This window comes from Echinops telfairi, unplaced genomic scaffold (assembly GCF_000313985.2).
Source record: "Echinops telfairi isolate 266 unplaced genomic scaffold, ASM31398v2 ScPeMD7_7474;HRSCAF=8512, whole genome shotgun sequence".
Classification (NCBI taxonomy): domain Eukaryota; kingdom Metazoa; phylum Chordata; class Mammalia; order Afrosoricida; family Tenrecidae; genus Echinops; species Echinops telfairi.
The window spans coordinates 5,619,612-5,641,956 of record NW_022111378.1 but is presented as its reverse complement, the minus strand read 5'-3'; the positions used below and the strand labels follow the sequence as shown (position 1 = coordinate 5,641,956).

Sequence of the window (22,345 nt, the reverse complement as noted above, 5' to 3'; positions counted from 1 at the left end):
AATTTATAAATTATCAAGGGCTCACGAGGGAGTGGGGAGCAAGGGAGGGGGAAAATGAGGACCTAATACAGGGGGCTTGGGTGGAGAGGACATGTTTTGAGAATGATGAGGGCAATGAATGTACAAATGTGCTTTACACAGTTGATGTCTGTATGGATTGTGATGAGAGTTGTGTGAGCCCCTAATAAAATGATTTTTTTCAATGTGCTTGACACAATGGATGGATAGATTGTGATTAGAGGTGTAAGTACCCCCAATAAAATGATTTTTTAAACAGTTAGAAAAACAGGGTCTATTTCTTAAGTTAGGTTGTACATTGAGGTAGGCCCTGCAGCCCAGACTTCTGATCATCTCTTAGCAGGATGTTGTCACCTGGCTTTAGGCTCCCTGAATGAGCTATGGTCTCTATAAAGCTGGATCACCAATGATTCCCATTGGTGAAGATTCAGTGACTAATCATCACAAGTGGCTAGGTAGATGGATTCAGTGAATGTTTCAGGCTGTTGCGGTGGTCAGCTGCCATCCTGTCCGTCTGACTCGCCCACCCGACACATGGCCTACATGCAGCAGCCTTACCTGTGTGGCCTGGGCCAGCCACATCATGGTTCCTATGTCAGAGCGACTGTTGCAGCCATCTCATTCATTCCTGATCCAGAGTCTTCCTCTTTCTCACTGCCCCGCGACTTCACCAAGCATGATGTCCTTCTCGAGGGGCTGGACTCTCCTGATAGACTGATTAGAATATTATGATGTTGAGTATATATTATTCAAGACATGGATATATTTCTTATTAATACACTGATTAACGCAGTATGTAATATTTATAAATATTATCCAACAAAAATGGAAAAAATAAAATGCCCTCATTCTAACTAACCCAGATAAAGATGCTTTAAAATTTTGATGTGGTCCCATAGTATTTTTATATGATAGCAAAAACCAAACTCGCTACCACTGAGTCTATTCTGAGCCATAACAGCTCTATGGGACAGGGTAGAACTGCCCCTGTGGGCTTCAGGGACTCCTTATGGGACTAGAGGATCCAACCGAATTTTGTCACTTAATGTTTCTGAGGACATCTTACACAGCCTCTAAGTACACATTATTCCATGATTCACTTTTTATGGACAGAAGGGTTATTTCTAACTTTTTCTGTTATCAGTAACATTTCACTGAGAGTTCTATACCTACCTTCCAAGTTTCTCAAGATAAATTCCCAGAATTTAATTAAATGATATGCATGGCATTACAGCTCCTGGTACATATATCCAAATCACCTACCCCCAATGATGCTTCCACAGTGAGCACTAGACAGCGTTTCCTTCTCTCATAAGTGTGTGTGTTACTTAGGGTTCCCTAGAGGAGCAAAACCAAGATAGATAGATAGATAGATAGATAGATAGATAGATAGATAGATAGATAGATAAAAGATAGATAGATAGATAGATAGATAGACCATAAGGGAGAGGAAGGGGGGCAGCCTCCAGAGAGCCTTTTATCTCGGTTACACCTCTAAAGGACATCATCAAGCCACAACCTGATTGACAGGCTAAACTCTACCCATATCTTCTTACAGGTGTCATGTTGGCACAAAAAACCTGGCACAATGTATAAATTCTTTACTTACAAGGGAATAACCTCTGCTAATATTGTCTACATGATATATGCCAGCACATTACAACCTTTTGGGTTTCAAGACCCTCGGCTCTGCTTCTGCACTTAAATTGTCACAATATTTCATGTTATGTAACTGCTAGAAAATGGAATTGTGGACTCTTAAGATGTAGAAAGGCAAGTAACATCTTATTACTATTATGAAAGTAGTTTTAACCTCATGGACCCCTTGAAAGGGGCTTGGGGACCTCCAGAGAGTCCTCTGACCACACTTTGAAAACTGCTGATACGTACTATGAAAGAAATCATGTTATACATCTTTAAAAGAGAAAAGGAATCTTGTGAATTAATTTCTAGACATTGTGGAAATTAAGTACTAAATTGTAGCTTGAAGTGTCCAGGGGAATTCTGATATATTTTTTAATGTTGATATGGATTATGGAAAAATAAAACCTTCTTATAAGTGGATTGTAGTTACTATCCAACTAATGAAGATGAATGCAGCATCAGGGTTGAGGGAAGGTTTATTAATAACTTGTTAATGATATGTAGATGTGTAGGCAGCACAACCTTGCTTACTGAAAGTGAGGCGGGCTTAAAGCACTTGGTGATGAGAAGGATTGCAGGCTTTGGTATGCTTTAGGATTTAATGTAAGAAGACCAAAATCCTCACAACTGGACCAGTAGGTATCAACATGATAAACGGAGAAAAGTTTGAAGTTGACAATGATTTCATCCACCATGTTCGTGGAAGCAGCAGTCAAGGGATCAAAGGACGCATTGCACGTGGTAAACCTGCTGCACAAGACCTCTTTAAAGTGCTAAAAAGCAAATATCTTGCTTTGGGAACTGAGGTGCTCCTGACCCAAACCATGGTATTTTTCAATTGCCTCACATGCCTGTGAAAGTTAGACAGTGAAGAAGGAAGACCAATGAAGTATTGATGTGTTTCAATTATGGTGTTGACTGAGGTAGTTAGTTTATTGTGCCAAGGATAAATGGCTCCATGAACCTCACCTTTCTAGTTCTTGGGTCTCTTGCTTTCTGATGGTTGGACCAGAGTGCAACTGCCTTAACCAGTTCCCTGCTTCAGCTGGCAAGGCTCACTTCCTGCAAGACATCCCCAAGGCGAAGCCACATAGACGACCCCCGTGCACCCCTGGGAGCACCTGTGTGGAGACCCCTGCCAGCACTGAGATATTTACACGTTCACTGACTCGGCTTTCCTCCTGCAGTTGGCATCATTGTGTGTGTTTTGTGAGATGGAGGAGGACTTTGTGGATTGGTGTTGGACATATGGGTTAATGTTGGACATGGGGGCTTGGGCAGCACTGGGTTGGGATGTTTTCCTGATGTGCACTTAACCTTTATACAAAACTCTCTCTTATACATGAGCTTCTTATACATGTGGATTTGTTTCTCTAAAGTACCCAGACTAACACACGGGCAAAGACTGTGGAAAGTATCATGGACTGCCAGAAGAATAAACAAATCTGTCTTGGAAGAAGTATGGCCAGAAATGCCTCTTAGAGACAAGGATGGCAACACTTTGGCCACATTATCAGCAGACTCTAGTCCCTGGAGAAGGACATCAAGCTTGGTCAAGTAGAGGAGCAATAAAGAGGCAGAAGAGCCTCAACTAGATGGATTGACACAGTGGCTGAAACCTTGAGTCCACACAAAGGAGCAATTGTGAGGATGGTGCAGGACCAGGCTGTGTTGTGTTGTACATATGAGTTGGAACCGATTTGAGGGGGACCACCAACAACAACCAACTCATTTAATCTTTTCTTCTCATTATCTCATGACATTGCTGTGTTTCTAATCCTTACTTGTCTTTGTTTGACTCCAGGTGGATTATCATGAGTTTTGTTGAAGAGCTATTATCATTTTTTTTCCTTTTCCTACTTTAGTATGGGAAACTATCTTGCCTTTATGACTGCAAGACAACTCAAAGAACAATATAATCTAGAGCCAGTGCATTTCTTTGTATCAAGTGCAACTCCTCCTCATGTAAGTAGTGTACTTTTCCATAGAGAGAGGGTGACTAGGAGGGGGATGGCAGTCGGGGGGGGGGGGGGGGGGGGGGGGGGGCGGTGTGCCAGGGGAAATCAAATTCTTCTTTTGCTGGAGACCTTGGATGACATAAAGAACCAGATACGAAATGAAGTGATTGGCAATTGAAATGTACCCAGAGGCATCTGGGGAGGAAAGTCTGGGGACCTTCTCTCCCCAGATCAGGCACTGGAAACCCCATGGAGCCTAGCTTCTATGTGCCCTGCTGAGGGACCCCAAGAATTGGAACTGTCTTGACAGCACCTGAGTGGTGTTGGTTGTCATTTGTTTGTTTGTTTATTTGCTCACCTTCAATTTTGCGATCTGGGGGATTTGGGTCTAGGATCGCCTGAGGGCAGGCATATACCTTGTTAATGCAAAGTCTCTCAAACCTTTGTCAACACCATCATCTCTCTACAACTCTAAAAACAGAGAGCACTTTGGCTCTTCCCCAGGTCATGTCTGCCCTGGCACTTCCTAGTTAACACTGACGGTAAGTGCTTTCAACCTGAGTCACCTGGGAACGCACTCAACTTTCAGGAAAGTCACTGGATAAGAAGCGGGCAGTGGGTCAAATTTCCTGAGCAAGCATGACTTTGTAAAGCCAGGGTTGCTGTACTTCCCCCTACCCATGCCCACCCCTGCTCTTTTGACTTTTCCTTCTCTAGAGAGAGGAAGATGAAGGTTTGTGCTCCAGTACACAGTTACAGTCTCGGACCCCCACATAGCAGTGCTACCCTGTCCTAGAGGGCCACTGGGAGTCAGGATTGCCTCAGGGGCAGTAGGTTCGGCTTGACCTGGAGAAGGTCCTGATTGATGGAGGCATGCAAGTCTAGAGGAATCCAGCGACCCTGGATCACTAGGCAACTTTCTGCTCCCTGCTTTTGAGAAGAATTCGGTCTCCCTTAAAACCTGTAGATAAAGTAGTTTACTTCCTAACACTGACTTAATTACTCTTCATTAGAGTTTTCAGTTTATGAACCAGTGTATGCTGTGAAATATCAAATCTATGTTATTAATGTTTCCTTTCCAAGTCCCAGCCTCAAATTCCAGACGGGAAAACATTAACAGAAGAAGAAGTTAAGTGGTCCTATATGGACTTTGGAGGCACTCCCAACTGTTTCTTAATCAACAGCCAAGAATTTCAAGAGTATTTTCTTATATTCAAGGCCGATGTACACATGCTAAATACTTACAAGTAAGTCACTAAGACACGTTTCTTTTTGCAATAGTGATGTATAGATGTATAGAAATATGTTGATTGGCTGTTCTCTGGGTTTATGTGTAGCAGGAGACAACGTTCTAGGAGTTTGAGTCCATGATCTTTGGGGCTACCTATATTATTTATCCTGGCTTAACATTCAAACTAATGGAAGCCTGGCACAGAAACTGCATTTATAAAAGATGGATAAAGTGTAGTTGTGTGCGTGTATTACATATATGTGTAAAAATATATACAAATACATGTATTTTTCGAGGTACATTTTTAATCACATAATAAATATTTGTCAGCGCATGAATGCCAAAGCATTCTCAGGTTCTCAGAGATGAGATGCAGAAGTAGCTTCCCAACAGGGTTGGAACCCTTGAGAACTTGAAAATGAGTTAAGCCGAAGGTGAGCCAGGGAAGAGGGCAGGTTTGCTTGTGAATTTTTTCTCAGAATTTGTCCTGCTCCATGGTGCCTGTCCATTCTTCCGTCTTGGGATACTTGGACTGATGCTGGAGTCATCTGATAGGAAGTCCTAACATTCTGTAAACTTTGAATTCCCTCTGTGTGTGTGACCTCTGGCTCTACCATTTTGACCCACCATCCCACACTAGGTCTCTGAAAACAGGTTCCAATTCTAGTTGATTGTTCTCACCTGTTTGTACAGCAACCACCCCACCCTCCCAAACATGACCATTGGTGAGCTTAGCCATATGCCCATCTCTTAGCGAGCCCTGACCCTCTGGTCTTGCATTGAAGCCTCAACTCTTTGATGGGTTGGGTTGGGATTTTTTTGTTTGTTTGTTTGTTTTTAAGAAAGAGATGATTTTTGTCATTTACCTGCTTTTTCGCATTGTTAGGACAGGGATGCTACTTATTTCAGTTTCCTGGAACAGGCTTAAAATTCCAACTAATGGAAACTTGGCATAGAAATTGCATTTATAAGAGATGGATAAAATGCACTTATGTGTGTATAATATATGTGCATACAATACATAGATTACATGTGTGTAGACACACACATATACATATATATTACATATACTCCTTTCAGTTCCCTGGAAGAAGTATCCTAGGCAAAAGCAAAATCCTTGTCTGGACTATGGAAAGAGTCACTTAATTGACTCTCCTATGTACTTTCGTTGTAACTGTGGGCTACCATTCAACTCACTCAACTCATGGCAAATCCATGCACAAGCGAATCAGACCTTTTGGATCTGTATTTTCACAGGGACAGATCACCAAGTCTTTTTTCCTAGTCCCTCTTAGTCTAAAAACTTCACTGAAACCTGTTCAGTCTCATCCAGACACCACTGACAGACTAGTGGTGGTTGCACATGAGCAGCATTGGCAGAAACGGACCCCAGTCAGAATTCCACCAGTCACATTGTGCCTCTCATTCCTCTCCAATACATTCCTCAACCAGAGCCAGAAGGGTAAAACCAACTTTGGTTATTGCTTTTTTTATTTTTTATTTAAAGAACTGTTTTAAAATCTTTTGTTATGGTTTCCTACTACCCTACAGAAAGAAGATCAAAATCTTTTACATCACCTAGTCTTGGCCCTTGTCTGCCTCTTCTACCATAATTTGCTCTCTTCATTTCTTCAACAGTCATTAAGTTCATTCTATCCCTCCTTCCTGCCTGCCCACATCCACTTTTGCCAAGTTTCCCCCTATTCTTTCAGATCCACCGTCCCTGCCCTAACCCCGCTTTACTATCCTGCCCAGTGTTCTCAGCTCACCCAGAACTTGGCTACGCTTCCTCACTCACAAGTTGTCTGATTATTATCATCTGTGTACCTAGCCAATGTGTAAGCTAGAGGAGAGTGGGGGCTGTGTTCATTTATCACTGTGTCCCAGTGTTTAGAACAGCACCCAGCACCAACCTCAATAAATGGGGTTGGACTGGAATGGATAAAACCAACTTAGAGGTCCCCTTTGCTTGATTATGTCAACCCTCTGCTGAACCATGAAGAGCTGAGAGATGCCAGAGGTAGTCCTTTCCCTGTTAACTCAATGGTCAAACACTGGACCATTAACCAAAGGTTGGCAATTCAGCCCCAGGGCAAAAGACCTGGTGATCTGTTCCCATAAAGGTTAGAGCCTAAGAAACCCTGTGGAGCAATTCTACTCTGTCACATGGAATTGCCATGTCTCAGAATGAATTCAATGGTACCAAATAACAGCAAAGACAGCCATTTGCAGGAAATCACAGGAGGGAGTCCTCATTGTGACCCGCCTCACTCGAAGGCACACTCCATGCCCAGCTGCTATATACTGCCTCTAAAAGTTGATGACCTGTATGAGCCCCTATAAAATGATTTAAAAAAAAGTTGATGACCTTGGACAATGTCCCGGACTGCAGAGAGTCTCAGGCAGGTCCCGACAGGCAGAAGTGGCACCGATGACAAGTGTCTGCCTGGCTGGGAAGAGTCAGAGGGAATGAAATGAGGGTGCAGCATGTGTAAGTGAAGTTACGGGGTTAAGAAATTATTCTGGGGTGTTGATTATGAAAAAGCATCAATGGGCTCTTTTATGTTCACAGCTTTGATGCCCCACTCAAGGCTGTTCTTTCATGTGACGTGACATGTATTTTTGGATCTGAAGATAAAATAATAAGCAATTTAGAAGGTAACATTTTTTCAATATTTTGGGTATTTTATGGAAAGATTTAATATGATGCGCAATAAATGTCAAGTAACAGTCATGCGATGAGTAGAAAATTGGCCCAAGCTTTATTTAGTGTAAACAGAGAGTTCTTGGGGGCACAGATGAGAGGAAGCATACAATTCCACTGTGTTGTGTTAGAGCAACGGAAAGCACAGGGCATGCAGAACATGAGACCTTGGAGGTAACGCGACCATGGGTGTCAGCTTTCCAGAGATAACGATATCTGGAAATAAATCTTTGGTTGTGAGTGGTATCCCGTGTGATTAAATATTTGTTTCATTTTAGGCTGGAAAGATATAACCAGTGGAAGTTTTGGCATGTACCACCGCCAAGGGGGTCACTTTTATCTCATGGAGCCTTCCCACGAGGCCTTCATCCAGAACCACATAACCAAATGTCTCGAACTCTCCACCATCTCCTATTAGATCCCTCTTCCTGTGCATCTTAAAATCATCAGCGATTATGTAGTCTGCTTCTTCACTACTCAGAAATGCCGCATTAATGCTATCCAACCATGGAAAAATTCGATCGTTCCCACTATCAGGTTGGCTTGCCGAACCTGTGTTTCTCCACAGCACACGTCTGCCCTGGCGATGAAAGAGGGAGGAGTAAAGCACAGGTCCGGCAGCATCTTGTCTCTTTCTTTACCTGAGATTCTCATTTGTGGCGAGTGTATCAGCAAAACTCCTGCTTGGAAAATTATCTTTTTTCCCCTTTCAGTTATTTTAATAATAGAAATTGTTATCATGGGAACTGCTTGCTATTGCATTCTTGATTTTTTTCATTCGCATACTATTGCTGTATTCTTGGATCAATGACGCCTGGATCCCACTTCATAAGAAAATGAACTCTCTCGTGTGAGTAAACTTAACAGCCCTGACTCCTCCCTGGAGTCTCTCTCTGCGAATCTTCAGAATGCCTGCGATCCTGAACCTTCTGCTGAAAGGTTTGCTCTCCGTCAATTGCCTGCGGGCTCTGTGTGGCCCTGCTACCCTGATGATAGCCAGCTGGGACCCAGGATGAAAGTCCTTTATGGACACCCTATCTAAGTCTGGTCAGTGGCATATGGAAGGGTCCAGCATCAACGCCAGGCCTGATAGCCTGACTCTGAGATCAGCAGAAGCCTCGCTCTGCCGTCCTTTGAACTTGACATCGGGAGGAAGATTAACAACTGGACACAAAGCAGAACTGAAGGTGGGGGAGGAGGGGCAGAAACAGAGAGAATGGCCAGCGTCAAAATAGTGGCAGAACATAACAGATGCCTACTGAAGGGAGGGACAACCCAGTGTCACGTTATCTCAAACCGTTTGTCTCTTCAGGGCTTGACTGTGCACCCGGACCCCTGACTCCCTTACTGCTGAGCTTCACAATAAACTCCGCTCGCTCCTGAATGTGGCTGATCGCTCTTTCTTACCAGTTAGACTGCTCGGTACATCGAAATGCTGACTCTGTACATTTTAATGCTGAATCAGCACATTAAAATGCCGACTTTAAAATGCATGGCTATGTTTATGGCCTCATGACCTGAGATCATGTTGTCGTTTTGAAACTATGTAAAGATAACAGACTCGTAAGTAAGCTGCAAGAAAAAGCATCTAGGAGGTATTTCTCAGAACGCAGCCTGCCTTGTTAACACAGCCCAGGTAATAGGGAATTCATTCTGGAGGCCGGGAACTTTGAGATAGAGTTCACATAAGAAGGTTGAGCTAGCAATTTGTTCAAAGAATTGTCAGAGCACATTATGTTAAATGGTTAGTGTGGGCTGTACTCTACCTTGGTACCATTTCCAGGGCCCCTTCACTGAAGGACTGGTACAAAAGTCATTTGGATTCGTGAGGATTAATTTGAAAAGTGTTTGTTCAAGAGAGTCCACAAAAGGGTCTCAAAGCACAGGCAAAGCCAGGCCTTTGGGGTCAGCTGTCCCTCCTACTTCTCCACTTGGGGGGAGGTGTAGTTCCCATGGGAAGAGCAGCCCCCGGCCACAGCTGGGAGGGTTCAGCGCTCCCACTGTGATGTCTTCTCCTGGTGGGACCAGGGTGTTGGCATTACTGCAGAAGAGGCCAGATTATTTTTAGGCAAAACTTAATGAAGATGGGTATCAGCCTTATTTTCCAAATATCTGACATTCAAAACCAACCTAGATGTCCAGTGTATACTTATTGAGTACATGAATTCAATCTATCCTTCTATTCATACTGTAGCCTTTATGCAGTGAATAGAGCTACCCTATTAGTTTCTGTGTTCTCTGTGTTTACAATTAATTCCTGCACCCCACCCCATCCCACCCCCTATTCTTTTCTCTCTCTCTTTAAAAACTTGGTACATTTTGGGGGGGATATTTTTCCTGTGGGATTTGAAAAAGATTTTCTTACTCTCACTGCCATTGAGTCAACAGTGACTCACAGTGACCCGATAGGACAGGGTAGAATTGCCCCTGGCAATACTGATAGCAAAACTGATAGCTTTCCGAGGCTATCAGTCTTTATGGGAGCAGAGAGGCTCCTCTCTCTCTCTCTCTGTCTCTGTCAGTTTAAACAGCTGACCTTGCAGTTAGCAACCCAATGCCTAATCCCCTATGGCACCAGGGCGCCTTCAGATAGGTTTTAAGCCTGATTAAATGAGGTGATCTTTTTCTTTCAGAGAGTTTGTACTCTGGCAAAACTGAGTGTCAAAAAGGTTACAGTCATAAAAGTTAGACTTTACATGTTCACTTTGATAGTATTGTTGTTAGGTGCCATCCTATTCAGACCCAAATGGACCCGATGCCCAACAGAGCCAAACCCTGCCCAGTCCTGCACCACCCTCACGATTGTCCCTGTGCCCAAGCCCCTGCGGCAGCCCCTGTGCCACTGTGTCAACTCATCTTTTCCATGCCCCTCTACTATACTGCGCATGAGGTCCCTCTCCGGAGATCATGAGATTTTTAGCTTGATTCTAATGTCTTATAAGTAAAAATTCTAGAAAAATAATAGATATTACCAGGATGATTTTTTTACTTTTCTTTGACGAGCTATAGATACATAAGTTTCTGGTTTTGCTTTTAACATTTTCTGTTAATTTGTTCTTATGGCTTTTTTTTTCCTTTTCAATATTTGCTTTGAAATGAGGGTAGGATAACTATGATTTTCTTATCCAATTTTCCCAGCCACTTATGAGACAGATATGATCTTCCCTATTCTACAAATAAGGAACCCTGGTGGCCTAGTGGGTTAGGCAATGGGCTGCTAACCACCCCAAGGTGAGGCGTTTGAATCCACCAGTCACTCTGCAGGAAGAAGACGAGGCTTTCTGCTCCAATGGAGAGTTACAGCCTTGGAAACCCACAAGGGCAGTGCAACTCTGTCCTTCCGGGTTGCTAGGTGTCAGGGTCAATGCAATGGCATTGAGAGAGAGAGAGAGAGAATCTACAGACGGTGCTTGGAGTCAGGTTACATAGCTTGGCCCAGGTCCCCTAGTATGTAAATCACAGAATAAGAGTGGAGACTAGAAATGTCTGTGACTCCAAAGCCCCTCTCTCTTTCAGTGTGGACCCCAGAGAGACAAGGTGTAAGAGATTTAACAGGTTATTGGTTCTGTTGTTATTGGACCAGTAATACCAACTCATTCTAGAGAAAGAGAAGAGCCAAAAGAGCAAACGATGCTTTGGTGCATACTACCAGAGCGACCATTGTTTTAAAAGAACTCAACAGAGCACCTAATTGACGCAAGTTTAACTTGTAATTAAATATCATCTCAGCATGCTTTTAATTCAGCATTACAAGTCATGTTAATTAGCAAAAAAAACACACAGGCTGCATGAAAAGTTAACAGTTCATTTCTTCTCTCTGTGTCAGGCCCTGATACCATTATGAAGGCTTCCACAGAGAAGTTCTCATCTGCTGAATTTTAGATTCCATATTTCTCGATCAGTTCTCTGGCTTTAGAGATGTAGGCCCTCATAGCATCTTCCTTTGACAACCCTAGAACGAGAAAGAGAGATGCTCTCACAGGTGTTGGTGCATCTGGGAAATGAATTAAATTTATTTGAACTTGCTTAAGAATTCAGAACCTTTGTGGGTGCTCCAGGCTTGCCATTTTGCCTGGCCCTTTAAATCCAATGGTCCCGGACATTCTGCAAAAAGAAGGAAGACAGCGTTTCAAGTGTATGTCTGACCGTCGGCGCCCGTTGCACTGTACACAGAGCAAAGGGGACCAGGTTTTTAAATGCTGATGTCATACCAATGTTAACGTCTCCAACGACAGATTGCTTGTAGAGCCCATAGATTTCTTTCAGTTCTTCGTCCTTGGGCTTGGCCTTCAGTTTCCTCACGTCTCCTGCGACTCTATCAAAATCAGCCTAAGGCAGGAGGAGAGAAACTCAATAGGTCCATAAAAGAGGCACACAGTGTAGTCACCCCCTTTGCCGTCCTCATCCGGGGTATTCACCACCAAGCAGCGAGGAGAGAGGAGGGAAGTTTCCAATAGAATGGGTTGGCTCCTATGCTCTGGTGCTGCTAACGCTCCCCATTTATTGTAGCGTGTGGATGCCCCTCTGGGTTCTTACCCGATTAACAGGCGAAATACAGGAAGCTGTAGGATACACGTGTTTTGACTTTCAAAAAGGCATCCCACTCAACGTCACTTCCTGGATCACACTCAAGGGCCCTCCTTTCCCTTTCTTCTCAAATCTTCATTTTACTAAATGCAGTTCCGCTACCAATTCATGTCCTTGGCCCGATAATACAACCTGGAGGCATTCTTCCACACCAGTCTAACAGTCAACACACAGATAATGGCTGCTGAGCGAGAGGTTGGAGAGTCAAGGCCATGCAGGGATGTTTCTGTAGAGAGAACTGACAATCTGCATACTTCCAAAAAGATCAGCCACCGAACACCCCATTGGGCACAGGCCTATTCTGACAGACATGGGGTTGCCAGGGGTTAGAATTGACTCAAACGTAACTAGGCGACTAGTTTCTGAGGGTAACTATTTCTGAATAAATGGCTCGTGTATATAAAAACTCATAACTCAACTGCCATGGACTCAACCCCACCCTAAAGCAACCCTGTAGGACCCAGTAGAATTGCCCCTGTGGCTTTACAAGTTTGCAAGTTTTTGCAGGAGGAGAAAACCCTCTTTTTTCCCCTTGCAGTGCATCTGTTGGCTTTGAACCATTGACCTTATGGTAAGCGATCCAATGGGGAACCCACCATACCACCAGGGCTCAGATTCCTTTAAACACTAAAACCAACAAGCCTGAATTCCACTAATTTCCAGAAATGAGAGGTTTCTAGACAACTGGCTTCCTGGACATTCTAGGTGCAAACATTGCCAGCGGCTGCCCGTCACGTGTGGGGATGGCAAGTAATGATGCCAAGTCCCGGGCTGTGGTTTGCAAAAGCGTGTCCTGAGTGGAGGGCAAAAAATCTCCAGCACTATCCCTGTATGCAAATATACTGAGTCTGCCCTGATTCTGACGTTGGGGGAACCGCGATGCATGCTTCCCCGTGGTGGTCCTCAGGTTCATCCAGTTCACAGTCTATGTCTCAGCCGTGGTCCTTACCTGATCTGCAGACAAAATACAGGGAACTGAAAATCCTTAACACTGAAAACCACATATGTGTTTATTCAAGAGAAAAAAGGGATAGTCTACATAAGGAAGCCACCCAGCTTGGCTTCCTTTGTAACCTGAGCCCTCCAGACACCCGCGCCCACTCCCGGTTAATCTCTTCAGTTCTGCTGTACAAAGAGGCTTTGTGATCACGTTCCTTATTAGAATATTTCAAACCTTTTACTTTTTTTAATAAACGGAACTTCACTTGGTATTATTCATCAACACTGCAGATAAACAGGAACTGTCAAAAAAACATCCTAGTTCTCAGAGGAGGGGGGCTAAATGAAGTAGTCTACTCTCACCTGCTTCTATTTCCTTCTCAATTAGCAGAAGCCCTTTGGCTCCAATGACCCAGATACCTCACAGAGAAAGTGGATCGCCCCAGTGTAACTTCAGAACTCTGGCGACCTCAGCAGAGTTGCTAGATGAAATTTCTATCCAGCCCCCAAATGGGACAGTAACCCAACTAGAACAGTTGCTTTGTGGTGAATAAAAAAATCCAAACATGCGGATATTGGAGACCTGGGCCGCTTCCCAAAGTCACCTTGAAAATGGCTCTGCCCCACCAACAAGCCCTACAGGGGTCTGAGAGCATTGGCCCATGTGACAAAGGTGAGGCCCTTGTCTTGAATCCCAAGGTTGGTTTATTTTTTTAATCGTTTTATTAGGGGCTCATACAACTCTTATCACAATCCATACATACATCAATTGTGTAAAATCAATTTGCATATACATTGCCCTCATCATTCTCAAAACATTTCCTCTCCACTTAAACCCCTGGCATTAGGTCCCCTCCCTCCCTGCTCCCCCCTCCCTCATGAGCCCTTGATAGTTTATAAATGGGTATTTTGTCATATCTTGCCCTGTCCGACTTCTCCCTTCACCCACTTTTCTGTTGTCCGTGCCCCTGGGAGGAGGTCACATGTAGATCCTTGTAATCGGTTCCCTCTTTCCAACCCACTCTCCCTCTACCCTCCCAGTATCGCCACTCACACCACTGGTCCTGAAGGGATCATCCACCCTGGATTCCCTGTGTTTCCAATTCCTATCTGTACCAGTGTACATCCTCTGGTCTAGCCAGACTTGCAAGGTAGAATTTGGAATCCCAACGTCTTTCTAAGAAGTGTTGGCTACTTTATGTATAACATCACGAGGAGGAACACGGTGCCGGAGCCTGTGGGACACTGTGTTGGCTCCACCCCTCCAGAGCGGTGTCACTTTGAGCAGGAGACGTACCTTCTCGGCTCTATCTTTTCTCTTCTTTTTTTTTTTCTGCTGCTCTATCTTTTCACCTGAAATATGGGGCAATACCAATACCGCTGTATAAAGTCAACACACGAAAAACACCCAAAACAGCACCTGGAACATGGTGAATACTCAAGAGAGGTTAGCATTAGTAGTGATTATTATTATTATTATAAGACTCTGGTCAAGAACCAAACTAAACCTCGTTTAGGAGGAAAAAAATTCCTCTGAAGCAAGACATTAAAAACACTTGCTGAAGACAAAGTGGGTGAATAAGCAAATGTGGTGAAGAAAACTAATGGGGCCCGGCTATCAAAAGATATAGTATCTGGAGTATTAAAAGCTTGAAGGTAAACAAACGGCCATCTAGCTCAGAAGCAACAAAACCCACATGGAAGAAGCACTCCAGCCTGTGCGATAACGAGGTGTCGAAGGAATCAGGTATAAGGCATCATCACAACAAAAAATCTTACCATACTGAATGAGGGGGGGAAACCCAAAGCCCAAAGCCCATTTGTAGACCACTGGAGATCCCCTTGCAGAGGGGTCTCGGGGAGGAGATGAGCCAGACAGGGTGTGATGTAGCAACGATGAAAAATACAACTTTCCTTTATTTCCTAAATGCTTCCCCCACCCCTCACTATCATGATTCGAATTCTACCTTGCAAGTCTGGCTAGACCAGAGGATGTACACTGGTACAGATAGGAACTGGAAACACAGGGAATCCAGGGCGGATGATCCCTTCAGGACCAGTGGTGTGAGTGGCGATACTGGGAGAGTAGGTTGAAAAGAGGGAACTGATTATAAGGAACTATATGTGACCTCCTCCCTGGGGGACAGACAACAGAAAAGAGGGTGAAGGGAGACGTCGGACAGGGCAACATATGACAAAATAACAATTTATAAACTATCAAGGGCTCGTGAGGGAGAGGGGAGTGGGGAGGGAGGGGAAAAATGAGGACCTAATGTCGGGGGCTTAAGTGGAGAGGAAATGTTTTGAGAATGATGAGGGCAATGAATGTACAAATGTGCTTTACACAACTGATGTATGTATGGATTGTGATAAGAGTTCTATGAGCCCCTAATAAAATGATTTAAAAAATAAAATAAAGAAAAACACTCGCTTTTGAATATATTTCGTATCTCTGTACACTGAAAGTATCTATGAATAACGACTAATGATAAGCACACCTAACATACATGTTATGGCTCCTAAGTACCATTCTCCACATTAGAAATGGAGGTTCTTTAGAGAAATGGCTAAATCAGCTTCTGAGGCCAGAAATGTACAAAATGAGGAGGGAACATCTTGTCACACCACTGGCAACTAAAGAATATGCATGAAAATATGAATTGCAGCAGCAAATTCTATTCTTACTGATATCAAATATTATTAGTGACCCTTTGGATGTTACAGAATAAACTTATTATTTTGAAAAAAAAAAAAACCCAAAACAACTCGTTTTTGGTCGGTGATCTAACAAAGATTATGGAATTGCTTTTACATGCCCACTTTGTCAACTGTGTAGAAAACAAAAGAAGACTGATAATGTATAGACTAAAATGGATAAATAGTAGTTGCTTTCGGTTATTGGTAAGTCTTCTGATTTCAAAATACTTTCCAAATTTTCTATTATGCGCATGTGTTGTTGCATTTATACATTTCACACTAACAACAAGCAACTACTCCTTTGTGTTCAGGGCTTCCTAAAGGCAAGACAGAGCATGACTATTAAGAGAGATGCCTCAGGTTCTCCCCGTTCAGGTGTCTCAGGCGTCTCAGGTTTACTGCTTGCAACTCAACTCAGTTCCTTTGGGTAAGCCAAGGCTTGATTCGAAGTCTAAGGCTTTTCGACAACCATGCTAGGTCTCCGCCAGTCAGGAAAGTTCCTGGAACATTGCTCTTTACATTTGGGGGGTATGGGACCATGTGGCAATCTAATGAAAGCAAGCCATGGGCCCTTGTCACAGAAGAGGCTGGGCCCTGGACACACATACTCTCTCGGGTCCGAATGCTTCTTCCTATGCTGGAGGAAAACCCCTGCTCTATGGGCTTGTGCAGATGGACCTCCCTCTTGGAAGGTTTCATGATGGAGACATGCAATGTCAGAAAGCACAGTGGCCTGCCCTCAGGATGCTAGGACCAGAATGCCAGCTTGGAGACCCCCTGCTGTGGGACGTAGTGCAAGTAATAGTGCTCTTGAACGAAGGTTTAGCTTCAATCAAAAGATGAAAAGACCAGTCCCGGTGGGGAGTGCTGTCAGGATTGGATATGATTAGAAAGATATATAAATATCCTTGGTCTGGGTTCTGTTGACTCTGTGCCCCAGAATACATCACATGGCCTTTACTGTTTAATCAGTTTATTGAGCCCCCCTGAGGTGTCAGGCCATTGCTAGGCAGCTGGAGCTGAATGCAGCAGTTGCTCCACAGAAGCTCCGTCTAGCTGGAGATGAGCAGGCCCACAGCAGGCCGGGTGATACTTGCTCGAAGGGAGGAGAGGCCAGGTGCTCTGTGAGTCCGAGGAGAGGGTAGAACTGCAGGACGGGGGGAGGGGCCAGTGTGGAACAATCCCACCCTGAGGAGGGGGTGCTGGAGATTGTGAAAGCACCCTCTCCCCCAGCGCAATTTTGTTAACAACAAAGAACCATTCAAGCTGAGTTCCCAGTCATGAGTTAATGTGCACTGACTCACAGGCGACCAGAGAGGAATGGAGAGAGAGAAGCACGGGATTCTCAGAAAGGATGTATTTACACAAGCTGCCCCATCCTAGGAAAACCATTATTTTGGAAAAGCTTACTTACAGGACATCTATGTGTAACTTATACTGATGTGTAACTTATAGTTGCTATCGTAGGACGAATTTACTGTTTCCCTAAACTTCTATATAAAAGAACTCATTTTCTGTACTTTGGAATTTTGCAAATTGCTTACCTTCAATAAATACCTTACTTTTATTTTAACACAGAGCTTGGGGGATCAGCAAGTGCTAGCTAAAAGACAGAGTAGGCAAAAGTGTTGCAGGTAGCTTGGACAGCATGTACGAGGGAATGTTCAGCAGAAAGACAGGTGGGATTGTTTGTTCCACCCCATCGCCATATCGCCTTTGTCGCAGCAGCAGTGCCCCATAGAGGGCTAAGGCATTGCCTGGAGTAGATTCCAACCCACAGGGGCCTAGAAGGTTTCCAAGGCTGCACATTTTAAGGAAGCATGCTGCCATGTTTGTAGTGGGTTCAAACGGCAGGCTTTTTGTTAGGGGTGGAGTGCTTTCACCACAGTGCCACCAGAGACATGTACAGAGGTCTAACAGGTGGTATTAGCTTAGGCTGGGTCCTGGTTTGTACTTGCTGGGTGAATTAATAAGTGAACATATATAGATGTATAACATATATATGTTCCTATGCATACATAAAAGAGGGTACCCTCCAAAAACTGGAATTTTTTTTCAAAAGCTATGTATTTAAATTTTCTTGCAAAACAACGGTATCACCTTCAAAGTACTGTCTATTGCACTTAATGCATTTGTTAAATCTGAAATTTCATTCTTGGAAACATTTTTCAAACTCATCAGTTTGGATGGCTGACAGTACCTCCCTCAGTTTTTCTTCACCTCTTCTATGTCATCAAATTGCTGTCCTTTCATGTCCCTCTTCGTTCAAAGAAACAAAAAGAAGTCACATGGAGTGAGGTCAGGTGAATAAGGTGTGTGGGGCAAGACAGGCAAGCTGTCTTTTGCCAAAAACTAGTGCACTGGGATGGCTGCATGAGCAGGTGCATTGTCGTGTTAGCAAAACCAGTCCCCCGTCTGCCACAAATCAGGACTTTTTTGTCACACACTATTATGCTATCTTTTCAGAACCTCATAATAGAGAGCTTGATTAATAGTCCGAACTAGAGGAATGAACCCCAAATGCATATGAGTCAACATTTTCATGTTTGGGGGGTTGACCGGATGTCCAGAATGAGGTTTGTCATCAATCAACATTTCACCTTTTATCGAAACGAGAAAACCACTTGTACCCTTGAGTATTTTCCCACAGCACTGTCTTTGTAAGCTGTGTTCAACATCACAACAGTTTCTGCAGCATTTTGTCCTAGAGCAGGAAATGAAATTTTTTTTTTTAATGAAATTTTATAGCCGCATGCTGTTCTCTTAAATTGGCCATCACAAAAAAACAAGGTTCCGGTGAAACTGCTTTTCTGAAAGAAAAAAAAATCGCTGTGACCAGAGAAAACCTTCCCAGGTGATGCCACTGGATGCACTAACTCAGAGTGAATTGCTTGATACTCGCCTAGCAGGGGAAAATGCATGCTACCAAAACTCTGCTCCACCCAGCACAATTCCAGGTTTTTTGGGGGTAGCCCCCTCATATATACACCAGTTGCTGTTGATTCTGACTCATGGTGTGACCCCATATGTGTCAGAGTAGAATTGTTCTCCATAAAAATTTCAATGGCTAATTTTTTTGAAATAGATTGTCAGGCTTTGCTTCCAGAGCACCTTTGGATGAACTTGAATCTCCAACCATTTAGTTAGCAGCCAAGCACTTAATAGTTTTCCTAGGCCGAGAGTAATAATAGGTGAGAGGCAGCTCTGAAATGTACAACTACTTACGTTATGTCCAAAGGATTGTGAGCAAAAGAAATCACAGGTAGTATTATTCCTATGCTGCTGAGGAGCTGCACTTAGGCTGGTTCGCCCTTCCCTCTCCAGTGGGCTTGGGATTCTTCAAAACAACCTGCCTGAATGCTCCTCCCCAGTTCATGATTCTCCAGGCCACTCCTTGGTCCCACCTCTAGTAGTAGTGACCGCTGACATACATAATGGGTCCTCCTCCCCTTCTGGAGAGGAACGGGGCCTTCACCATCTAATAGTGGGGAGTCTGTTCAACTGCCGCCCAAACAGAAATACCACAAGTAAGTGGCTTTAACTAACAGAAATCTACTCTCTCACCCTTTGGGAGGCTAGAAGTCTACATTCAGGGGGCCTCAACTCGATGGCAGTGCATTTGGTTGGGGTTTACTCCACTGGAGGCATTCTCTCTATCTGCTCTGGAGGCAGGTCCTTATTTCTTTGAGCTTCTGTTCCTGGGAGAGCTTCATGTGGCTTGGCATGTGTCCTCCCCCATCTCTGCTTTGGAATCTCTGTTCTACTTCAGAAGAGGTTGGCTCAGCAGCATCCACTATACTCATGCTGCCTCCTTACCATCGCAAAGAACCCATTCCCACATGGGATGATAAACACTAGCATAAAGGTGAACTAAAGGAGACACAATTCAACCCCTAACAACTGGTTTCTGTGCAAACTTTCTTGCCAATTTCACCATAGGTGAGGCTGACTCAGATGTAAATCTAACTTTACTTTCAGCAGCCAAAGAGCGCAGGACTGACAATGCCTTTGAGCAATTCTTCCCCACGGGGAAACTGAAGTAGAGAACATCTCTCAAAGTTAAGCAACTGAGCTGTTCTTAGACCACTCAAGCATGTGCGTAGGGGGAAGAGGTTTTGTGTGTGCCCATTGTAAAATTATGGACACCCTAGACACCCAAAAGATGCATTTTTTGAAGGAGCAGTCTCCCTCTCAGTTTCATTATCTGAGAAATAAATATGTACAGTTTAGATGGCTATTAACTCTCCTCAAAGATTTGCTGAGGAGATAAACGTTTTGTTCTTCTAAAATACAGTTCAGAGGTTACAGGTGCCCTAGAAATTCCAATTGCATTACTACCTCCATGAGAGTCTGTCAGTAGCACTTATTAAAGTTGCAAGAGAAAAATAATTACCATTGATCAATCATCTTTTCTTCCGAAAGAGAGCTCTGCTGGCAGGATGTGTTACATGTGGGCCTGCTCACAATGGGAAGGACCAAGACGAGGCTTCCTACGCCCCTGAAGATGACAGTCTTGTAAATCCACAGGGGCAATTCAACCCCGTCCTACCGGGTCATGAGTTTAAGTGAGTCGCTGGGAGTAGTTTGATGAAACAGAAGCCTACGTACCTACGCAAACCACTTACATTATAAAGAGGAAAGTGTTTAACTACAAGTCAGTCCGTAACTGGCGATTGCCATGTTAAAAAGTTATCTCCTCCACTGCTCCAAAGACGCAAACAGATCGTTAACAAACATCATGCAGTGTTTGTTGCTGATACCTCCTGGCATAGATTGCTTTCCTATGGGATCCCTCACCTCTTATATCCTAACTGTGAGTAAGTTTAAGCCTAAATAACTACGAAGAGTATTTTTTTATATGTTAGTGTAAAGTGCAGCATGAGGTTGAGCCATTGTAACCTCTGTGCATACACATTGCACTTCTGGCCGATAATCAGGAAATGCTGCAGCATCGATTTAAATGGCATCCCTCTCAATGAGATCATCCTGGCCGGTAGTCTTTAAAGGAACCTTTCAGATTTTTTAATTTAAAGAAAACGTTGATATTGAATTTTTAAATTATTATTTGGGGGAAGGTACGTGATGAATTACATAAGTCACACATAAGTGGAGGGAAATGTACCATAAGTGCTCTATCTAAAATTTCAACAACACACTTATACTGGGCACTTACTAAATGCTCGCTAGCTATGTAGGATGGCTGCGAGCGAGAGTCCACTGGATGGCCAGAAAGAGCAGCAGGAAAATAATCACTGGTTTCAGTGGGCATCTCATTTCATCTACACAGGAGTCACTTTGATTTTTCGGGGAAGGAAACGGAGAGACAACAGAGGTTAAATAACTACGTTCCAGACAGAAGAGGTTTGAATCCAGGCGCGTTCGGATAATGTCCCCCACCCAAGAAAACCACTGCTTACAGAAACAACTTAGGCATCCCATGAAATCTTAAGCCTTTCTTTAAAGTCACAGTTTAGAAGAATATTTCATCATGAAAATTGCTCACAATATAATGTTAAGGACAGGAACAAAACCATACACACAACACCACGGTGCGTGGGCGTGGGTGTCAGAGCGCGCCCAGAGCTCTGCACAAGCCCATACTCACAGATGAAAAATATATACAAAGAACTAGCATGCTAACTGTTAGCTTTTTCAAACGTTTCTATTCGGGGCACATACATCCTCACCTACCAGAAGAAGTCTTTTAAAAAAAATCATTTTATTAGGGGCTCATACAACTCTTATCACAATCCACACCTACATCAAATGCACATCTGTACATTCATTGCCCTCATCATTCTCAAAACATCTGCTTTCCACCTAAGCCCCTGGCATCAACTCTTCATTTTCCCCTTCCTCCCCGCTCCCCCCAAGAAGTCTTTTTTAAATTGGGGTTTTACAGATCTCTGCCCTTCAGAAAGGGAGTGAGAACTCGGGGAGTGGGGGGTGTGTGTGGGGGGGGCACCTTCCTCTCCCAGAAGGGAAGAAAGACGTGTTGACACAAGCCAGCCGGTGCCGCCCTCCCAGGAGTGGCGGAATCCCAGGGGCTCAGGGGAGCTGCCATCGGGAGCCCCAGCTCGTCGTCAACGGAGGACACTGGGGCGGTCTATACTTGCAGTAAAAGGGCTCTTGGAAAGGGGTAGGAGTGGGTCCGCTCCGGGTCACCGAGGACTCAACACACTTATACTGGACCGCTCCGAGAAAGCGCGGGAGACGCGCAGGTGACGCCTGGAGCGCTGGATCTCCAGTCTCTCATCTCCCGCTGGCGCCTCGTCTCCCGGGGCGTCGCACGGACCCTCTCCCATCCCTCCCTCAGCTCCTCCCTGCAGGCCCCATCACCTCTGGCTTCCCGCGTCCCGCGCGGGCTCCCACCTTTGGGTTACCTGTAGAGACATGGTCAAAGAAGGACCGCTGGCGACAGACCCTGGCGCTGAGCTCCCAGCCGCGAGCTCCCCTATTACTTCTTAAAGGGCAGCAAACCGCGACCCGCGGCTCCCATTGGCCGCGCTCCGGAACCCGCCAGCGTCCCATTGGCCGCGGACGCTGGAGGGCGGGGCGGGGCGGGGC

The 22,345-nt window shown here is 44.4% G+C and overlaps 2 protein-coding genes across 2 annotated transcripts in view; one reads left to right on the top strand and one right to left on the bottom strand.

Annotated features, from left to right (window-relative positions):
- OLAH (oleoyl-ACP hydrolase) overlaps positions 1-7,973 on the top strand; it is a 24,462-nt gene extending 16,489 nt beyond the window's left edge. The window contains exons 4-7 of the mRNA XM_013007595.1: positions 3,528-3,627; positions 4,704-4,867; positions 7,424-7,509; positions 7,834-7,973. Coding sequence (XP_012863049.1) covers positions 3,528-3,627; positions 4,704-4,867; positions 7,424-7,509; positions 7,834-7,973 — 490 coding nt within the window. The remainder of the gene's footprint in view (positions 1-3,527; positions 3,628-4,703; positions 4,868-7,423; positions 7,510-7,833) is intronic.
- Positions 7,974-10,925: 2,952 nt separating this feature from the next.
- ACBD7 (acyl-CoA binding domain containing 7) lies at positions 10,926-22,202 on the bottom strand. The gene is made up of 4 exons (XM_045285642.1): positions 22,162-22,202; positions 11,767-11,884; positions 11,597-11,659; positions 10,926-11,507 (listed from the first exon to the last, which is right to left on the bottom strand). Exons 1-4 carry the CDS (start codon positions 22,171-22,173, stop codon positions 11,434-11,436), a joined length of 267 nt encoding a protein of 88 aa, XP_045141577.1. The 5' UTR covers positions 22,174-22,202; the 3' UTR covers positions 10,926-11,433.
- Between the last annotated feature and the right edge of the window lie 143 nt (positions 22,203-22,345).